This window comes from Candoia aspera, chromosome 2, assembly GCF_035149785.1.
Source record: "Candoia aspera isolate rCanAsp1 chromosome 2, rCanAsp1.hap2, whole genome shotgun sequence".
Taxonomy (NCBI): Eukaryota; Metazoa; Chordata; class Lepidosauria; order Squamata; family Boidae; genus Candoia; species Candoia aspera.
In genome coordinates this window covers 155,984,481-156,006,445 of record NC_086154.1, presented here as the reverse complement: position 1 = coordinate 156,006,445, position 21,965 = coordinate 155,984,481, and the positions used below count along the sequence as shown (strand labels likewise).

Below are 21,965 nucleotides of genomic sequence, written 5' to 3'. Positions count from 1 at the left end.
TCCAACCCAATTTTACCTTTTTTGCAGTAGTGGTTAAGTGAATCACTGCAGTCACTAAGTGAACCATGTGGTTGTTAAGTGAATCATGCAGTTTCCCCATTGATTTTGCTTGCTGGAAGCTGGCTGGGAAGGTCGAAAACGACAATCATGCGACCACAGGATGCCGCAACAGTCGTAAGTGCGAGGACCAGTCACAAGTCAGTTTTCCCAGCACCGTCAAAAGTCTGAACCACCACTAAATGAATGGTTGTTAAGTGAGGACTACCTGTAGGCACATTTCCTGCTTGGGGCATGTACTGCTCACTTAAGGAAGTGTATTTTCTTCTCATTTAACATATATGTCAGCTTATCATCATACCCTTTGTCATCATCAACTTATTCTGGATGACCACTGAACACAGAATAAAGGGCAGGACTCAGCTGGCCTTCTCACTGTGACTTTTGTTTATAGTTCTTGAAATATCTATTTCACAAGTCCCTACATAGAAAAGGTAAAGTCTCCTCTAAATCAAATTCAGCTCCTAGTGGACACATCAATCTAGTCATCTTGGCAACCATACAGAAGTGGTTTGTCACTGCAGTCTTCCAAAATGTTTCTTGATTTTCCAGTCTAGCCTACAGTTAGGGAATGTCTGATCTCCTGGTATTTTCCTATAGAAATATAAATCAGGTCTGACCTTAACTTCTGAGCTCAGGCAAGGTTGTCTATTCCCCAAATTTACCAAAACAAGACTCATATGACAACCCACTCCTTGCCAGCACTCTCTGTTAAAACCTATTAGGACATAAAGGACTCAAACCTGGTCTTTACCTAGAAAGTAAAAGTCAAATCATGTTAATGATACTTAGATGTACAAAGAAATGACCTTGAACTTAGCTGAGTGGAAAAACATCTTGTTGGCCCAGATCCAGGCTGTTAAGCAATTCTGGATGCTTGAAATACCTGTCCCTGTTTTAAATACTTATTCTCCTTAGTTCAAAGCCCTACAGGGTCTCAGTCTCACATATACAGCCCCCCACCTCCCCCATGACATCAATTCAATTGCAGAAGTAGGCTGGCACTGGTCAGCTTGAGGCACCTGATAGGGGCCAGAAACCTGTCCTGTCCTGTCCTGAGGCTTATCTGCCCTCCATTACCAAGCTCCCCATTTTGTTGCCTTAAGCTTCACTTTCCTGCCCATTGCCCCAGATTAGTTCCCTTCAGGAGGGCTCAAATACCTGCTGAAACATATCCTCTTTAACAGAACTGACCTCCTTGTTCTGGCTGCTCCCACTCTGCAGATGCCTCTGAGTTCTTACTATCATCTCTTTTTTCTTAACTCTAAGTTCCAAACATTACAAATTATACCACTCTTCAATATTGTATGCAGCATCTGGCATATATTTACAGCAAGCACAGTAGATAAACAAAATACGAAGGAGAAGGAGCCAGTCTTAAGTCCCACCCAGAATAGGTTACAATCTCTGTCCAACCTGAGAGGTTGGTAATTTATTACCACATTAAGGTAATGTATTAACACATTAAGAAGAAAGCTGGAGCATGCTTTGTCCTAAGGCCTACAGAAAATATGTGGCAAAAGCAGAGAGAGCAGAAACACCAAAATCTGACTACTGAGATGGCGATGTGGGGTAGATAAATGGAATGTCCTTACCTGATACCTGAAATTTTATAGCTATTTTCCTGATTCAGTCCTGCTGGTTGATATCATCTTATACAGATCAACTTTTGCCCCCAAAAGTCCTTGCTCCCTCTTTTCTGCTTACTGAATTTTAATTTTAAGAAGCTGGGTCAAGCCACCCATTATGCCTTTCTGTTCTCTTCAGTCTAAAATGTTCATATCTTTCTTAATATACACTCCACACATGCTCAGAGGCTCTCTTATCCTTTACACCAGATGCACGATGCAAGGCTGAGGTCGTTAATGAAAGGCCCTATCTTCCTCCCTCCCATCCTCCTTCCCACTCAGACTCACCCATTGATAGCTGCTGTAGCTCCGACCTGCCAGACAGCCCTCTACACCCCATGCCTCCCTCTGCCCACCTCCCACCCCAGCGGCGCCCGGAAAATGACGCAATTAGGCTGCGTCACCACCGTTCGAGCCGCTCGCTCTTCTGCGGCGCCTATAGCCCGCGAGCTAGCTGAGGTGCTACTCGCGCACTGAGCGATCTCTCCGGCCCAGCGGCGGGACGCAGACGCGGCACCGAGGACGGGGAGCGGCTGCTCAGCTTGAGCCTCAGACAGCGGCTCCGCCTGTCTTTGCCGCGCGCGCTGCACATCCCGACTTTAGGCAGAATGGGATGCCAGGCGTGCTTCCGAGCGAAGCCAGATAAGCTCAAGTCATCTAGCCCTCCCCAGAAACAGAAGGGCAGCCTGCGCTGAAATGAATTCGAGCCAGCCCCCAGCTGCAAAGGCAGAATGGAGTCGTTCGCATCAGCTGGGCGAGGAAGGAGGGGAATGGTGAAGATTTCAGCGACAATCGCATACTTGAAGTCTTTCCATCTCTTAGCGCTTCTGTCCTACGAACGGCAAGGAGCTGTTTAAGGAGTCTTTGTGCTGGTCGGCAGGTTGGGCGATACTGCAGCCTTTCCCCGCAATACTGTAGCATAATCGTGGCTAGGTTTCGATTTCGAGCAGGATAAACTTGTCCCTGGTCCCTGCCCAACCAAGCAAGGACCCTGGTCTGTTGCACCCCTTCCTTCTCTTGTAGACCTGACTCCAGTGGGATAGCATGTGCAAATATGGGAAACCATGTCTATGTTCATTTTTTGTGGTTTGCACCCCACTGTACCATAAACTAGTGACAAAGGCTGACTTGCTAAGCTTTAACGGAATTAGCTGCTTTGCGAGGGTGTGAGGCAAATGCAGCCAATGCTCTTTTGTAACAGCTTCTTTCAGGTGCTTCCTGAAAGGGGCATTGCTGTGTCATGGGACCTTGTCAGTGGAGATCAAGCCAGCTGACATGTGGGTTGATCTATAGATTTGGCCTCCAAGGGCCACATTTACCCATGCTATGAGTGCATGGCTGCTATTTGCAACTCTAGAGGAAAGTTAAGGCAGATATTCAGGACAGTTCTGACAAGAGGTTAAATTTGGTTTCTGCCCCCCAACATTTAGAATTAAGTCAGTTTTCATCCCTTAAGTAGTCCAGAATACAGCCCATTTATTTTGTCCCACAGAATTTGGTTTATTGATGTTATATCCAGATTGGTTTTTTGGCTACACTGAAAAGTGGTAAGATAGGAATTAATAATGTATAGAAACAGATTCCACAAGGGGTGTGTGTGTAGGAGGGTGTTGCAAACATTTCTGTGCATGTTTTCAGATACTCCTAATTTCTGTGTTGTTTCAAGTCCTGTTTTAGCACTTTCACAAGTTTCTGTCTTGTCTCATACGGTTTTTCTATCTCCATGAAGTTGTCCGGAAGGATCGTTCACAATTTTGGAGTTGTCATTAAAATGCTGATAATACTCAGCTATAGTTTGCTTTTTTGTCAAATCAGGGTTAAATGACATCAGGATCTGTATGTCTCCATGCTGTAACAGGATGGATATGGGAGAACGATCTGAAACTGAACTCTAATAAGATGGGGTTGTTACTGATTCCAGGTAACAAGATGGCAGGATGGGATTGCACTGTCCTGTAAGGAACAGGTTTGAGTTCTACTGTCCTCCTGGATCAGTGCTGACACAGGACAGTCATATTATATAGGTAGAGCCTTTTATCAGCTGACGCTTTCATCACCTTCAGTTGATAAAATACAGTAGATGCATCACTCCTTTTAGATGAGCAATCTGGCTTCAGTGACTTAAGAGCTGTTAACTTTGAGTCTGGACTAACTGCAGTAGAGCCAGCCTTGAAGACAGGCCAGAAGTTGCACCCATATGACTGATCAATGGGACCTGTTTGGAGTTCAACCTTATTCTTGGGTTAAAATAATTTAACCGGTTGTCTTCTGAGTCCAAGACAATTGATGGTGGAGGAAGCCATATGCAGATTATGCGGAAGCTCTTTATAAGACTGAATATTCCCATCCTATATTCTTAGGCTATCAGAGTGGGTAACTAGATCATTTTGTTGGTCCCAGCATGGATATGTTTGACATCAACAACTAATTCAGCTTTCTCTATGGCAGGGCCCATATTATGAAACAAATTGCCACTGGAGTTGAAGCAAGCCTCCTCCTTACTCTGGTTTAGGAAGGGGCTCAAAATATATTTACTCTCTCAGCCACTTTAATGTTTGTTTGTTTTTCAATTTCTGTCACCACTCATCTCCCCCCAAAGGGGGGTTTGGGCAGTTTTTGTTTAGCAGCATATTAAATTTCTAAATAAATAGACTGGATGCTGTCCAAGTCTTTTTAGCAACTATTCCATAATAGCATGTAAGTAGGTATATTTTGTGTATTCATATATCTGAACAAATGTAAAAAACAAATGCAGCTGAATAGTTTTGAAACAAATTCCTAATGAAGGCACTGGCATGATCTCTTACCACGAGAGGGTGCTAGGCCCAATCCTACCCAGCTAGTATTTGCATCTTTCACATTAAAATAGACAAGTACTTTTGGATTTAGAAGAATTCAGCTTAAAGTGCTGTTCAAAGCAAGCAAACTGCAAAACCAGCACAATTAAAGAGCTCAGTGGGAGATCCAAGTTGGTACATCAGTTGACAATTGCTCTGCTCTTTTTAACCAGGGAAGGGTAGTATTTCTGATTTCTTAGTTATGCAGCTGAACAAACCAGAAAGTTGTTGCTTGTCAAAAGGAGCCCTACACCAGCCACCATGCTCTCCCTGTCTCCTCCTCCTTCCCCATCACTGCATGCTGGGAATTATAAACAACCAAGATGGAAACAACTGTAGATTATTCAGTGGTTGTTTAAACACAGTGCACAGCAGTCCTCACCTCTAAATGATGAAAGGTGGTTGAATTAACGAGGAAGTCCAGCCCATGCCCATAGTCCAAAACAGTGTTTCTCAACCTTAGCAACTTTAAGATATGTGGACTTCAACTCCCAGAATTCCTAGCCAGCATGCTTTGCACCTAAGGTGGTGGCGCTAGAACTCGCAGTCTCCCGGTTTCTAGCCTGATGCCTTAACCACTACACCAAACTGGCCCTGTTTGGGTTAAAAAAATAAGTTATCTAACAACTTCAGTAAAAGAGAGATGGAGAGCCAGAATCTCAAATACCCATTCATGAGTTTGTGCCCTTCAGCCACCAAAATACCTATTAGAAGCCGTATGGATGATGACTAGTGAAACCACATTGACAAACTCTACTGTATCTCATACTGTGCAAATACATGTACACTGTAGCACTAAACACTCCCCCCCAATGCATCCTGGGGAAAGTATACTGCACATACAAGCAAAACCTATGCAAAATTCCAGATGAAAATAAGCCACCTCACACATACAATACATTGTGCAAATGTGTGGCACGCACTTCTTGTTGGGAACCAAATGACAGAAGTGGTAGGCATCTTTAACTGCTTGCACTTTCAGCCACAAAGGATGGAATTACCAGATAACAAAGGCAGGAGTAAGGACTATTTTCTACAGAAGCCGTACATAGATACACCCAAACACCATTTTCAAGACAGACTCAGCCACATCATAAAGCCAAATGGTCTTTTGCAGTTGCTAGATTAAACATACTATATTTGTAACCACTGACAATAGCCATAGGATTCAGGGTTAAAAACCAAAATGAATTGCTTTCCCTCTGTGTTTTTCTCATAGTTATTTATTTGAATAATACTGTTAGCTATAAATAATTGATTTCTATAGTCCAGAACCGTACCTCATAAATTATACTAACAGGAAAAAATTCAAATTAATGCTGTATTCTTTGTTACAATTCTATTAAATTACTGCTTTAAAATTACTGGCCCTTATTTAACATTATTTGGGTCACTTGACTGATTTTTAAAACCAACTTGTGCATTTAATAGACAGGAACATTCAGCGGTGGGAGGATCCAGTTAATTCCTCCCTGTAATAAAAGTCCAACATGGCAAATCCTAAACATTTCTGCTTCTGAAGTGAAAAGTCCAATGCTTTTCATCTTTTAGACCATGAATTATTTTGTAAAGTTCATACAGAGAAAAAGAGGATGAAATGGTACATCTGTGAGATTATCTGCTCCAAGCAACTTCATCAGGGCGAGACAAGCCTAGAGAGTCCCCTGTGGGGGGACAGGGATCCGAACCAGACCAGGGAGAAAGTACTCCAGGGGATGATGGGCATTAGGGCACCTCAGCACCACAGTAAGCAGTGTTTCCAGTTCAAATTCTGATACCCATAAGGAGAAGGGTCAACCTCTCATTCAAATATTGACATGGATGCTGCCCTCTTCATTACCTCATTGCAAAATCTCTGCATCATGGAACTGTGTACAAAAAAGACCAAATGGCTGATAGAAATTTTTCCATGCCAGGCTGCCAATCCTGAGCTAGCACCGTCCTCTTCTGAATAATACAAGATGTTCTGCCGCAAAGGCCAGTGCTGGAAGCCAAGAGAGTTCCAGTTCTGGCCAAACATTTTTTTACCTACTCATATTCCTGTTCAAGTGCAATCTTCTCTTCTCGGTCAGTGAGCATGCTCTGCTCTTAATACACAGCCATTGCAACCTAGAGAAACTGATGGACTAGCATGTGATAGAGAACAAGTCAAGCTCATTACAGATAACACTGCCAGAATACCAGCAGAGCACCACTACAATGGAAATACATGGACCACTCTTGAACAGGAAGAGGTGGGAGAAGTCTTGCTCCGTATTTTTCAAGCAGCTGCTTCTGCCCCTCCCAGCCCTGCTCATTAAGGACTTACTTTCAGTTCGTTCTATAGAATCCTGAACCTGCCAGGTACCAATCAGATGATAAGCTTTTATGCTAGGGAGGAGTTTACCCCTTTGGATCTTGCTTGAAGGACGTAACCAATGCCTTCTGAGGCAAATGGATTCACCTACTGGAACCGGGGGGTGGAGGCGGTGGCTTGAAGATCTCAGAATTAACACAAGGGTTTTGGCTTGATTATTCCTGCCACATCCTTTTTACCAGTCTTTCTTCTTCTAAAACAAAGTTATTTTAAAAGATGTTCATTCCTCCTAATTGCTTTGCAAGCCTTCCAGTTTCACCCAACCTGAGAAAGGTGGGAACCACAGTAATGATTTCATTATAGTCTAATGCAGCCCAACTAAGGCTGGAGTTATTTAAAAAACTATTCTCCCTCCCTCTCCCCAGGAACCTCGTTATTCAGAGGACTGTCGCAACAGCTCTCTGGGGAATAGACATAGAGCTCACACTGCAAGCTGCTACCTCTCATATCCCAATCCCTGCCACAAACAGGCCACTGTTCGCCTTCTGTAGTCCACTTCCAGGCCACTCTGTCTCCCAGGCAATCCAGCAGGAAGCAGCAAAACAGTCCCCTTTGTTCCCACAAGGCCCTCAGTTCACCACCAGCACGTTCTCCTGCAGCGGGCTTCTGCAAGTGAAAAAGACAACCATCAAACTGTCCCCCTCCCACAGAAGAGCACAACATATCTCCAGCTCCCCAGCACTAGCAGTTTGCCCTTCAGGGCTCTGAGGTGGACCAGTGCATGGCCGGAGGAGTCTTCCTTTTGATGCTGGATCTTGTCGTAATCAACAGGGTGCTTTGCAGTCCAAATTGCCAGGCCTAACTGGAGAGGAACAAAGGCAGGTACGGGGCCCATCTTGCAGACCTACCGTTCACAGCAGCAGAAGATTGAACACGAGGTGCTGCTTTCCTTGCGGAACATGCCAGATTTGGGGCTATCTTTGCATTCAGCTATGTAGGCATGGAGCTGAGTGACAGATGCTTCCCCCTCACACTGATGCTGAAAGAGAAACAAGTAGTTGTTATTGAGGTGGCTCAGCTGTGACTGTGTCAGCCTTGTGAGGTAGTCTAGACAAGAAGCACACCCAGAAGTACTAGCACTATCTTTATTGTAAGGTTACATGAACAGAAACTTGCAAGTCTGAAAGCACATCTCTCCCCTGTCGCCTTTACAGTCCAAGAAACTAGGGAGGGTCCCTTCTGAGATGTTTGCCATTCCTTCTGCAGGCTCAGCTGCCTCTTATCTGACCATTGCCTAGTCTGCGGCTCTTCCTCCTGTCTCCCAAGGTCATTCCCACAGACAATTACAGGCTAGTAGTCTTCGTAGGCCTAACCTTGATAACAGTCTCTGTGGTTGGAGCACTTCTGGAACTATAGGCAATTCACACCCTCTCTCTTGTTAAGGTAGTAAGGTTAGAAAAGGAATAAAACTTCACTTCTCAGCTGCGGTTCACATAAAGAAGCCTACAAGGTTCCATTCCGGGGTGCAGAGCAAAGCCGCTTGACTCCAGCTCTGTATACAGGACTGGCAACTCCTAACAAGACTAACCTTGATGGTCTCATAGGACCCAGTGATGAGAGCAATGAAGAGGCTGAGCACCATGTAGATGAAAAGGCTGATGAAGGTGTACAGATACAGTTGGCTGAAAAGCCACACCAAGTAGCTGCTCTGCTGCATGCTGGCAAACGTCACAAACATGTCATCCCCGTTGATGAGGGAGAAAAGGCACTCGGACACCATTGAGAGGGTACGGAACTGAAACCAAAAGGGTAGACAAAGAACTTAAGAGACATCCAACATCTGGACACCACAGTCTAGCAAAAGCAGAGCCAGCACACAAAAGGGTTGTCTGCAATAGTGACATGCCACAGGCAGAATGACATCTGCCAGCAAAAGGGTGGTTCTTCCTCTCTCTACTCCTGTGCAACTCCCACATCTGCTCTGGGAAATGGGTTGGGATGGAACGAGAGGAAAGCACAGGCAATTACACACACACACACACACACACACAGCTCAAAGGCTTCAGAATCTTTGATCCCTTAGCTGCCTAAGGTAAAGGTAAAGGTAAAGGTTTCCCTCGACGTAAAGTCCAGTCGTGTCCGACTCTAGGGGGCGGTGCTCATCTCCGTTTCTAAGCCTTAGAGCCGGCGTTGTCATAGACACTTCCGGGTCATGTGGCCAGCATGACGACACGGAATGCCATTACCTTCCCGCCGAAACGGTACCTATTGATCTACTCACATTTGCATGTTTTCGAACTGCTAGGTGAGCAGCTGCCTAAGTCTTCAGAATAAAAGCAATCACATCACATCCTCCTCTAAGGAAGACACATGCCATGGCTTGGTTTGCATTACAGCAGCACTTCGATCAGTGATCCACTTCCACCCCTCCTGTTCCATGCCTGGCGTCTCCTCCTACCTTGACATGATAGGGTCCCAGGACTATCCATCCACAGAAGCAGTAGCCCAGGTAGATCACTGCCACACAGCAACAGAAGCGGATGACGTTGGGAAGGGCAACCCGCATGGTAACAATGAGGATCTAGAAGGAATGAAGAAAAGGCAGTCTGAGATGAGGATCTGAAACCTTTAATCAAGCCAGTTGTGACCCAAACTGGGGCTGTAACAGCCCTGGAAACATGGTTGAGGCAGGATTTGATCCTAGGAGCAGGTTTTACACTTTTAAGAGCCCAGCTTTAATTTTTTTTTAAAAGGAACTCAATAATTGCTTCTAATATGAGAGCTGGCCCTTTCTTTTGCCACTACTAACCTGGGGGATGCACTGGAAAAAAAGAAAAAAAATGTGTCCCACTTACATTGTATTTTTGAAAGAAACTCAGGTAGCGCATGACCCCGACCCAGACCAAGAGCGTGGAGGTTCCCAGAAGGATGCCGCAGACATCATAGCTGGCAAAGTTCTGCAAGCAAAGAAGGCCTTATGAGTAGGGATTGGAGGAGGCTGTTCACAGCTCTGGGTTACAGCCCCAAATCTGAGACATTCCCATGCATTTAAGGCTATAACCTGCTTGGAGACTTCCTTACCTTGGACTCTATCCCAATTTTCATTATGGTGCCAGAAACTGTAAGGATGTCGCTCACCACTAGCAAAATGTACCAGCCATTCACAAATTCCATACGGTCGGAGAGACAGATATTCTGGTTGTAGCGGCGCTGAAAGAACTGGCTGAACTCCTGTACAAAGAAAAGAGCCACTATGAACAAGTAGCCACAACCCTGCCAGCTGGTGACTCTGCTTTTCCCCACTCTTCTATCTCCTTTCCCGCATCAGGGCAGGAGGGCAAGGTGAATACAATGAAGTTTAGACGATGATGATGGGCTTAGCTTCAAAGAGTTGGGAGGCGCCAAATTATTCATCTCCCTTGAGCTAGGACCAGGAGAGCCAACGTCCTCATTTGTCCAAAGAATTTGCTTTCAAACACCAGCATGGTTCTTATGCCCTAACCACTAGTCACTCAGCAACACTCAGCAAAAAATGGTCAACCAAGAATAGTCCTGGAAAGAGATAAAGACGATGGTGAAAACTCAGTGTCGAAGAAAGGGGTGTACAGAATAAGCTGTTCCAGCTTCACTGGAAGTGTTCCAACGTTGATTTGGCCTCACAAGAAGTGTTTGAGCTGAAACACTTTTTAAAACACCTTTAAAGGTTTAGACAGATGTTTTTGCTTTTGGGATGAATTTACCTTGGGTAAAAGGATCTTAATAAGGTTATTGTTTAAATATGTAATGGTGGAGATATAACGTTTAACTATATAAATGCTTTGGTTAGGAGTAAAATTGTAATGAGGAAGGATACTATTTGATTACTAGTCTATTAAGGGGGGAGATTTTTTTATGTTATAAAAACGCTTTTTTATATACGGTATATCCATTTCAAAGGAAAAATAGTGTTTTAGAGGAAATGTTATATTGAGAATGGAAATGTTTTATAGAAGTAATGCTCATTCCAGCTTGAACTAGAGTAAGGGACTGAAATTGTAGAAAGTCAGAAGTTAGTAGTCTTTTTTTGTATTTTCATGCTTTTTAGTTCCTTTTTTCTCTTGTGGTATATTTCATTTCATTTCTTGTAGTTTCATGTATGTTGAAAAAGTCAACGAAGCTTTATTTGAAAAAAAAAAAAAGAAGTGTTTGAGCCTGAAACATTTCAAATTCAAAATGTTTTGCACATTTCTAGTGCAGAATAAAAGCAGCTAGTTTATTCTTCTACTACATTCTTCTACTTCTATTTTAACATCTGCAAAGTCTGGGCATTACAAAGTGGACTGCCATAGCAAGAAAAACCTGCAGTAACTTTTGTTTCTGTTCCACAGAACATTCCTTACAACGTTCTTGGCTAATATGTCTGGGCAAATTTTTGGTTTTTTTCCTCTTTTAAAATCATTTTCCTCTTTTGCAAATAACCACTCCTTTCTAAATAAGCCACATTCATTTGTGGCTAGGTCTGTTGGTCAGAAAAGTGTAGGGTGACTCTGTAAATGTCAAAGTAATCTTAAAATTCTCTCCATTTCTGCATGCCAAAATGACTGGTAAGAGTTGGAGGAAACAAAGAGGACACGTGGATATGCTACACCTCTTGAAGAAGCAAAGCAGGGACAAACCAGGTCAGAATGAACTACAACCAATGGACTAGAGCCTGGTTCTGCCTTGAGTTTTATGGGACACAAACCTAAAAATACAAGCAACATACTTCAGGAAATATGTGCACTTTTCCTACCACCTTCATGGAAATTTTGATTTTTGCAGCTGTTCAGCATAAAAAAGATACTGCCAGGCTCCTTTTCCCTCTTGTTTAGAAACACACAGGGGAATCCACTAAGGAAAAGGGATGCCCTTTCCTAGCAATGCTCACATGCTGCAGTCGAAGTCCCCTGATAATTGAACGGGAACACAAGATGAAGGATAGGACACAGATAAGAATCACCACCACATCAAAGAACATCCGGAAACTGTTGTCTCCTGCAAGAAAGAAAATGAGGTAATGTTGGGTTTCTGCAATGAAACAGGAAGCTGCAGAGGAGAGAAAGATAACGCTCCTTCTTACAGAAGATGCCATCCACAAAGGCTTGATGGAGGTGGGCAGGAAAGAGCAAATACGTAGCATCAGTAATACCAAAATGGCAGGTGGAACAAACCATGCAAGATTTTTTTACATTTTAAACCAAAGGAGGAAGGATGTAGGTGCTTAACCAAAAGAGAGCATGGATAATAAAGGTAATGAAAAGATATGATCTGAAGAGAAACCAGAGTATAAAGGTAATGAACATGGAGGAGAAAACAGTCTCACCTGGAAGGGTTAGACTGGTGGAATTGGCTAAAAATTCTTAAAGAAAGTGTCCTTTTGATCTCTAAAAATGCAAGCTATTGGACTGTGGCCATAAAAAGGGCCAATTCAGTGTAATGCCCCCTTGCAGAAGGGATGTTTCTCCAAGCCACAAAACAGGAAACTTTATTCTAGAAACTCTCCCTTAACTAAGGAAATCTGCCCAATTATAGCACAGGCTCAAATTTCTACTTCAGGGAAAAGTTAACATGGTGGTCTTGCCATTCCAGATGCATCTGAACAATACTGATTTTCTGGATCCATTTCAATCAGGGTTTTATGGTACTGAAACAACTGTGGGTGCCTTAGTGCATGACCTACACCATAAATTGACTGTAGAGAGCAGAGCCCTGCTAGTCCTCTTGGACGTCTTAGCAGCTTTCAGTTTAATCAATTATGGTATCCTTCTGGACAGCCAGAAGAACCTAAGCCATGGGGTATTGCTTGACGTTGGTTCTGGACCTTCCTACTGGGCCATGTCCAGAAGGTAATGCTAAGAGACTACTGCTCAATACTTAGTAATTGTCTGTCCCACAGGATTTCATCTTATCCCCCATTCTGTTCAACATCTGCATGAGGCTGCTTAGAGAGGTCATCTGGGGTGTCACTAGTATGCTCATCAATAAGCAGGAAACTGGACTCAGAGACTGAGATTCAACCTTTTTGGATGGGGCTTGATTCTCCCTGAAAGCACATGTTCGCAGTTTGCAAGTGCTCCTTGATCTCAGCAGTCACTGGATTCCTAGGTAGTAGCCATGGCAATGCCAGCCTTTGCCCAACTGTGTTTAATGCATCAGTAGCATCCCTTCCTCAGCCAATCAACTCTGGTGAAGATTATCTATGACTTGAGCACTGCAATATACTCTACATGAAGCTTTTCTTGAAAAATGTGCAGAAGTTGCAGCTGGTGCAAAATGCAGCACCCAGGCTTTTAAGCAGTACAAGGTACAGGGATCATATGACACACGTACTAAAAGATCGGCAGGGGTTGCCAGTTATTTACCTGGAACAGTTTAAGGTGTAGCATTGACCTTTAAGACCCTAAATGGCTTAGGAACTATCTAAGGCAGCCTTTTTCAACCGTTTGACCCCTTTAAATATTTTTAAGGCCTCAGGGAACCCCTGCACATTCAGGCTCAAATATAGGTCAGAAGTTACAAAATTATATTTGTTTCATGTGTAGGCCTGTATATATGCATTAACAGTGTTCTTAAACTGAAAATAAAGAATGAAACGTACCTCTTTAATGTGAGGTTGCCTGAATTTGAAATAATTTTTAAAATAAATCATGATCTCCCAGGGAACCCCTAGTGACCTCTTGTGGAGCCCTAGGGTTCCACAAAGCCCTGGTTGAGAAACCTTGCTCTAGGGGAATACCTCTTCTTCTATGAACTAACTTTAGAAGTTACTCCCTTAACTCCCTTACCTTTAGAAGAAGAGGCATTCCCTTAGATAGTCCCTAAGCCCTTTAGGGTCTTAAAGGTCAATACCATACCTTAAATTGTTCCAGTAAATAACTAGCAACCCCTGCAGATCCTTCAGTACAGGCAACAGATCTGAAGGTGAGGCCCTTTTGAAGATGTCACCACTGTCAAAGGCTCATCTTTCTGTCATGTGGGAGAGGCCCTTCTCCTAAGTTGCTCCCAGGCTATGGAATGTATCTCCCTAGGATCTGCATTTGGTCCCCACCTCTTTTCAGTATTTAGGAAATCTGGAAGATGCATTTATGTGCCAGTTAATCTTGCTAACTTTTAATATTCTGTTTGTTTTAAATTGTATTAGCTCTTTTAAGTTCTTGAGAACTTAAACAGCAGAAAAGTAGAGAGGCAGGCAAGGGGGTAGATAGGTAGCTAGGCAGGGAGACAGGCAAGCTACCTGGCTATCTTGCTTTAAGACAGGAATTAAAAGCAAACCATCAATTATAATAAAACCATCATGTAAGCCTTTGACTCATCTGGAAAACACTACATTTTTACTCATCCTAGTTCTTCAAAGGAAAGCTTAGAACTTGAGAAGGTCCAGAAAAAGGACACCAAGTGAACTATAAAGTAAGCATCTTTATAACAAAAGTCTTAAGGGGCTGTGTCTCTCAATGAACGATAGCCCTAACATTGCCAGCAATGGGGGAATACAGTATACTAAGCAAGCAACCACCAATATCTTTAACAATTTTCTTTTAGAAAGAGGAGCAGCCACATGGACGTCCACCCTTTTTGACAAATGCAGCACTTCTAAATTATATAGTTTTATATCCATTAGTTTAATTAAGGTTTTGACACCTACTTCCAACAGTTCCAGGGCATTGCCTAAGCATGCTGCTGAGTGGAATGCCCTTTAGGAAAGCAAGCTTAAACTTGTGCCACATTCCTCCCCCTGCAACTCACTGGTACCTTTGCCAGAGACACTTGGGTTTTTGCACTCTTGGATGTCCACTTTGTTATCCAAATGGATCTTCACTCTGCCACTGTGTGCTTTATTGTCAAATGTAATCTGGGGAAAAATGGAGGAAGAGAAGAAAAGAAGGAAGGCAACATCTTTAGCTCTACTAGATCAGTACGTGAATGGGGGATCCTCAAGTATGAACTGAGAAGCAAAGACAGTGGGACTTGGCTACTCACTGTTATAGCAAAGGTGTAGCAGTCTGGAATTTCGTTGTTGATTATTGTTTGGATGTTGATGGCTTTTAGTTTGAAGTCAATTGTGACATTAATGAGCCTGCCAGAAACAAGATGTGGAGAGGCAATCTCCCAATAAATCACTCAAGTACATGATTATTATAACAGAATGAGAAAAATGAATAGACTCAACCATCTAAATTGTACTAAAAACAAGACAATAACTGCATCCTTCAAATACATAAGGTATATACATAAGATATATATACTGTATATGAATCAAATTATTTTGGTTCAAAGCTATGATGAGCATAAAAATGAATCTCTGTGCCAAGTGCACAGAAAGACTTAGAAGGAATCTTCAGAGTTCCAAAGATCAGTGCAATATTCCCCCAAAACAATAATTAGGGCTTTAATTATTTAAAAACATAAGAGGCTTGTCAACTCTTCAAGACTGCTACAAAGACCAATAAAATACAACCATTTACTTGTAAAACTTAAGTGTAAAGTTCCTGTAGCTGTGACCTGACACCAGATCTAGGTGTTTCCTTTCAAGCTCAGATGGAGGAGGGATCTTCTCTGGGGGATCCACACCAAGGCATTCTGCATAAAAAGGAGACATTGCCTCATGCTTCAGACTCTGCCAGATTTGGATGAAGATGGGGAGGGGGGTAAGGAATGTCAAAAAGAATTGCAGCCCACCTTTTTATTTAAATGAGCATTCAATCTGGCTAACAAACTTTTAAAAAATACAAAAGATTAAAAACATAATATTAACATTGAAATCAATTGAAAATGAAACATCCAATGAAAAGGATACATCTTTACAGATTTTCTAAATGCAGAGAGAGTGGGAGCCAAACATCTCTCCCAAGAGTGTGTGTTCCACAGCCTAGGACAGTACTCCTCAACCATGGCAACCTTAAGATATGCCAAGAATTCTGGGAGTTGAAGTCCACATATCTTAAAGTTGCCAAGGTTGAGAAACATTGGTCTATGAGCAATGCAGGAGGAGACCCTCCCCTGCTTACTAGACAGAAAAATGTCTGACAGCAGGAGCACCTTTAGAATGACCTCACCTGCAGACCTCAACAGCTGGAGGACAAGCAAGGGCCATGTCCACATCCAAGACTGAAGAGTGGATACAAGAGCTAAGGTTCAGGGAAGACATTAGCTTACCTGTGATGACCTTGGGGTCAATGTTGAAAGTGTCATTGGCTGGGTCAATTCTCCCCTTGCGGTAGTATTGCTGGCAGAGCATAAGGGCTGATTGGTTAGCATTGCCTGTGCGGACATAGGCGTAGCGCCCAATTGTCTCATTTGGAATGGCCAAGTACTGTAAGGGGAAATCACCATCACCAGAATGAGGCCAATTAATTCCAGATCATCCATATGCCCCCTCCCACTTCCAGTGCATCTGAGCCCCTTCTCACCTTTTCCACTGCATGGAATATATGGTCATAGACATCTGCCTGTGTGTAGACTGCATGGGTATCCTCTGACCCATCTGTGTAGTCCTTCAGGAAGAGATGCTTAAATGTAATAGTGTTCTCCTCTTTGAATGTTACCACCATCTGATTGCTGAGCCCAAAGAGAATGAGCTGTGGAAGGGAAGGCAGAAAGCACAAGGGGAAAAAGCCCCACAAAGCCTTAAAAATTGCCAAAAATGTGGTCCCTCATTTCAGTAACTTCACAGCATCACCAGCCATGTCCTCTGCACCCTTGGAAGGCCAGAGAGCCCAGCCCTTGGCTGCAGGAAAGATGCCATCCCTCTCACGGGGAATAGTGGAAACTACTATACTTAGGATAAACTGTGATAGACTGAACTTTTTTAAAAGACTAGACAATGCAAAGCCATCCAGGACTTTGCTCCAGATTTGCATTTTCTTACACACCTGAATGGTGACTATTAGGATCTTGATCACTTGAAGCACCAATTTAAATGGCTTCCGACCTTTGGCATGAAACTTGTCACAGGGGCTCATGAAGTAGTATTTGAGACGCCTTTGGAATTCTTCTTCTTCTGGCTGAAAGGCAGTAGATCCTAAGGTTGGCCTCATATCCCCATCCTGAGACCCATAACTATTCACTTGGGTCAGCAGCTTTTCTGTCTCTGCAACAAGGGGAAACAGGACATGTCTCTCTCCAGCTTCACGTATTAAGAAAGAGGGGTAAAATTAATTCCATGCAATCCAGAAATCCATATAATTTAACCAAGTTAAGAGTGTTAAGCACCCAAACCTACTACCATCAACTCTGCTGTCCAAATAATTCCATCACAGCCTAGCCTAATTATCTTAAGAAACATCAAAGCTGTGAAGCACGCACTGCAACTTCTTTCCTCCTTACCCATCTTGAAGTTTTAAAGTCAGCTGCCAACAGATCTTCTTACAAGACCAGGTCTGTGACTTAGTAGGGCTTCTTGATCCCTGCGAGGCATGCAATTTGTCAGTAGCAACCTAAAAACAAACATAACTCAAGACCAATACTTGTTTTTAGAGAGGCTGTGCCAAATTATATATGTGATGGGCAAAAACAGCAGCTCTAAAACTGCAAGCAGGCAAAACAGGCTCTCCCACAAAACTATTCATTTTGTTGCTGACATCATGTGAGGGACGCCCAGTTCAGCAACTGTCTAGCTCCTTTGAGGGTAAGGAGAACCAATCCTATGAAACAGCAAAGAAAAGAGGAACCATTTTCAATGAGACAGTTGTGCTTTTTGTTTCAGGTGCTAAAAGGATACTCCCCACAGAAGTAAGTTGCTGAATGGCAGACCTGAAGCTCTGCATCCTGAACAAATGAACTATAGTGTTGCATGTCCATGACAGCAGATATATCGATGCTTCATGTTAAATTCAAAAACAATGTTCTGAGAAGTTCTGCAAGCCAAGAAGATCCTAAGCCCAAACAAAATTTAGGGATTGTCTTAGAAAGTGGCTCTGGCAAAGCACTGCTTTATTGCCAAGGAAACAATCTGCGTAGCCTCCAGGAATTAAGCTCAACTCAAGGGAACCTTTACCTCCCTTCAGGATGCTTAAGATACAACCCTTCCCCACCATGTTTATCCCTACAACAATCCTGGGAGGGATGTTAGACTGAACCTATAGCCACTCAACAATAGCCCATCGCCATTCAATAAGCCTTATGCCTAAGTAGAGATTTAAACATTCATCTCGCTTGTCTTCACACAATGTTCAGCTACTGCACTCTACTCACACTCAAGCAATGATAGCTCTTTCTCTCCCCAAACGGCATCTCCAACAGTGAGGCCAAATTCTGAGCTATTACATGTTCTATATGCTGTCTGTTGTTAGAGGGTTGAAGAATTTTAGGTATTTTTGGATTGTCTGTGGGTGTGAATATCTGTTGAATGTTTCTCATATGTCATAGATTCAGTTGGAAGAAGAACCAAGCTTTATTGCAAAGATTGATTGTTGGATACCCGCTTTACAAGAAAGAAGGACCCTGAACAATGGAAAAGCAAAGATTTTTATAGGCTACAAGGCAGGAAATCCTAGGGATCTGATTTACTGGCCAGTTTGGGGAAGCGAGGCAGGTCCTTGTCTGTGTACCTGGGGTTAATTCTGTGTGAAAGGTGAAAGGTCCCCTGTTGCAAGCATCGTGTCGTGTCTGACCCTTTGGAGGGATGCCACTTTCGTGACATTTTCTTGGCAGACTAGAGTGGGGTGGTTTGCCATTGTCTTCCCCAGTTGTCACCTTCCCCAGCAAGCTGGGTACTCATTTTACTGCCCTGGGAAGGATGGAAGGCTGAATTGACCTGAGCCGGCTACCCAAGAAAGAATCCAGCTTCCGCTGGGATCGAACTCAGGTTGTGGGGAGAGTTTCAGTTGCAATAATGCCACTTACCACCCTGCGCCACACGAGGCTCTCCGGGTTAGTTCTACTGTTAGGCAAAATGGGCCTTTCAGGAGGGCAGCAGAGCTGGGGAAGCCCATTGTTAAAGGAGGTGGCATGTTGAGGTCACCAGCTGATGGAGGAGGGAAGAAGGCTGGGGTTTCTCTAGGTTGCAATTTCCTTGCAAGGGCTGTCCTTGGGCTGTGCTGTGAGCTGGTGAGGAGGCTTCTATTCTTTGGCTTGATTGGATTGCAGGGGGCTTTGTCTGGGCAGGGGGGGTCAGTTTGAGTCTGATGGGATTAGGCAAAGAAATGAACTAGGATTTGATCCTGGTCATATCTAAAAGACAGGGTGGGGTGGGGGGTGGGGGGTGGGGAATGGCACAGTCTCAATTTTGTTTGTTAGATTTATTTTCTCCACTACACATACAAATAACTTATTGCGAATCATATGACTATAATAAATAAATATATTCTTCCCTCTCTCTACCCATCTGACATACACATGCATAGGTCTAGCACATTTATGTTAACTTGATGTATTTATTTGCTCTCAGTGGAAGAAAGGGAAAGATTATGGGGGGAGCTTCAGGTCCTTCATTTCTCTTATCGTGAAACCTTCAGAGAGCTTCGAATTTTTTCCATGCTCTGTAATCAATAACTATTGATAATTAATAATCAATCACTATTATTTCAACAGATTTTAAGATGCATTCTAGAGTACCTTTGCTGTTTGATGCAATGCCATGACTTTTGAACCTGTCACTGCAGCAAGTTAAAAGTGACCAGTACTTCCCTGCAGTGGATACTAACACCACGATCACTGATTGCAACAGACAATCTGTATTTCAGAGAGTCTGTTACACACTGAGCAACCCCAGGTTCAAAAACCACTAAAGCTGAGAATTTGGAATCCTAATTTTGAGTCCTGCAGAACGGTTTCAGAAAGTTTGGGTGGTGGTGCAACAAGTGGAAAGAAGAGGAAGGGAAGAAAGATGAAGAGAGAGAGAACTGAACACTTGAATTAAGTCTTAACAGAATCTGGAAGACTGAACTCCATTCAGAAAGTAAGTGCCTCTATGTAAGATAAAAGTTGCTTTCTAATCAAAGTTGGATTCTGTCTGACTTCACAAATATCTCAGCAATCTTCTTAGCAACAAGAGGGAAATGATTTTGCAATTGTCTTCTGAGGATGGGGGGGGGGGCTTCCCACTGTAGGATTTCTTTGTTTCTCTCATCTAATTAGTAATCATTTCTAACCCCACTTAAGTTTTAGAAACCAGTGAAGGTCAGCTAGGTGCTGCTGTCTCTAGATACTCATTTGCTATATTCATCTTTTACTGCTTGTTTTCACCATTCAGTGGTGGATTGCACGCACTTCTCTCCTTCTGCAGTTGCAATCCAAATCAGCCATCCACAGAAGCTGCTACTGCAGAAAGAAAGAAAGAAAAAAATTAAGAGCTCCAAAAATGAAGCCCCAAATTGCATCTGATCTGACCCTTAAGAGTAGCAGGGCACAGCAGAAGCCCCCCTTCAAAAATAAATAAATAGATAAATAAATTTATTATTTCCCCACCCCCCAAATTTCTATCACTGCCCATCTCCCCCAAAAGGGGGACTCTGGGCTGTTTACAATAAAATTTTAACCTGGTCTTCACAATTGGATTCCCAGCTTTGTCTTAGATTGTCCTACCTTCCCAAGCAGCTTATCCACACATGCAAGGATGATGATTGCTGTAGTCCCATACATTTTTTTTAATTAGTAATTGTTCAAGATATAATTAAGACACATAATGCAGAATATAAGACCGACAGAATACCAGGCTAAAAAAAGAAACAGGAAAAGCTAAACCGGTGCAGGATATGACGCTTGGCAAGGCTTTGTTGCTGAAGATACCATGCTATTTTTAATGGAGCACCAGATTCGGGAACGTTGATTTAATTTTTTTTTTAAATCATTAAGTAGGATCGCTCTCACTGCCATGCAAACTTTTTGGGCTTCTGATAGATGGAGTGAGAAACTTGTTTTCTCCTTATCCCAGTCCGCATATAGCCTATATGGCTAAACAATCTGGCAAAGAGATGCACCCTGCTTCTGCGTTCGAAGCATCAAATAAATGTCATTTATTGTGTCATTTACTGATTTTTTTTAAAAGGGGGGATTGTCACTCCAGCTACTCTTCTGGCACCAGACGGACCCTGGAAGGCAGACAGAATGACCGACAGGCGCCCCTTACCTATTTACTGTCGCGGGTCCTATCTCAGCTTCGGGGAAGCCCATATGTTTCGGGCCGCCGACAGGGAACTCCTCACCGCCGGCGCCTCGAAAGTATAAACAGTGACTCCAAACATCCGGTCATGAGGCCAGGACTGGCACTGGCAGGGCTGCCCCTGGCTTCGTCACGTGCCAAGGGGAAGAGAGCATAGAGATAGGGAAAGGGTTAGAACGACAGCGCAAGTCAGAGCAACTTGCTAGTCAGTTGTGGTGCGGGGCTGCGTTCTTTTTGCGCTCGGGCCCGCTGTACCACTTTAAAAAATTTGTTCACTCGAGTCCACTTCATCAGATGTTTGTTAAGCTTTGTGCTGCGCTGAGGAGGGCACGTGGGTTTGAGAGAATTTGCGTAGTGAAGTCAGAGGAAACCGTTGAACATGTGTACTGGGGCGGTGATGGAGAACCTTGAATGCTGGGGATAGGTTTTTCATCGGAATCAGGTTTTCGTGGCAAGAAGTTTGGGATACAGTGTTAGGATTCTTGTGGGTTTTTTTTAACAGTTCTCTGTAAAATATAAGTCGACAGGGTTTTTGACTTAGTAAATGTTGTTAATGAGGCATGTGTTGGCCTTTCGCCATTACAACAAGACGAAAATGCAGAAATAGAGGTACATTATTAGCTCTCTTACCTCTTTCCCTCAGCTTGGAGGCGAGCTGAAAACTTTATTACAGACAAGAGACCAGCAGCAACAAATTAAAACAAAACCAGTACTATGTCGCAACACAATAACAATCCAGAAGGCACATTATTCACTAGATTAGTAAAGTTATTAGCTCATGTCAGGGTTGACAAACTACAGGTCAGAATTTGGCTACACCATGTGTCAAGTCGTATTAGATAGCAGAAGGGAGATACAATGGTTATTTGGGCAAGATGGACATTTTGATAAACCAAGTGAGATAAGCTTATTTCAGATGTCAGTATAAAACTCAAGTATTCTAAGACAGTGTTTCTCAACCTCAGCAACTTTAAGATGAGTGGACTTCAACTTCCAGAATTCTCCAGCCAGAATACTGGCTGGGAAATTCT

At 43.2% G+C, this 21,965-nt stretch overlaps 2 protein-coding genes across 4 annotated transcripts in view; both read right to left on the bottom strand.

The window, feature by feature from the left end:
- The window catches only part of PNPLA6 (patatin like phospholipase domain containing 6), a 64,808-nt gene extending 62,783 nt beyond the window's left edge, over positions 1–2,025 (bottom strand). The window contains exon 1 of the mRNA XM_063294472.1: positions 1,974–2,025. The gene's annotated coding sequence lies outside the window, so the exon portion shown is untranslated. The remainder of the gene's footprint in view (positions 1–1,973) is intronic.
- A 3,700-nt stretch (positions 2,026–5,725) lies between these two features.
- Positions 5,726–21,278, bottom strand: MCOLN1 (mucolipin TRP cation channel 1). Of its 3 annotated transcripts, XM_063294484.1 has the most exons (16): positions 20,902–21,278; positions 20,019–20,093; positions 17,160–17,269; positions 16,706–16,923; positions 16,244–16,411; positions 15,990–16,146; positions 15,299–15,413; positions 14,814–14,910; positions 14,586–14,685; positions 11,725–11,831; positions 9,900–10,049; positions 9,674–9,775; positions 9,277–9,399; positions 8,407–8,613; positions 7,727–7,857; positions 5,726–7,484 (listed from the first exon to the last, which is right to left on the bottom strand). In XM_063294484.1, exons 3-16 carry the CDS (start codon positions 17,161–17,163, stop codon positions 7,448–7,450), a joined length of 1,716 nt encoding a protein of 571 aa, XP_063150554.1. In that variant the 5' UTR covers positions 17,164–17,269; positions 20,019–20,093; positions 20,902–21,278; the 3' UTR covers positions 5,726–7,447. The 3 variants fall into 3 exon arrangements, with proteins under 3 accessions (XP_063150554.1, XP_063150552.1, XP_063150555.1); XM_063294482.1 differs by lacking the exon at positions 20,019–20,093; XM_063294485.1 differs by lacking the exons at positions 5,726–7,484; positions 20,019–20,093 and having other exon boundaries at positions 7,723–7,857.
- Between the last annotated feature and the right edge of the window lie 687 nt (positions 21,279–21,965).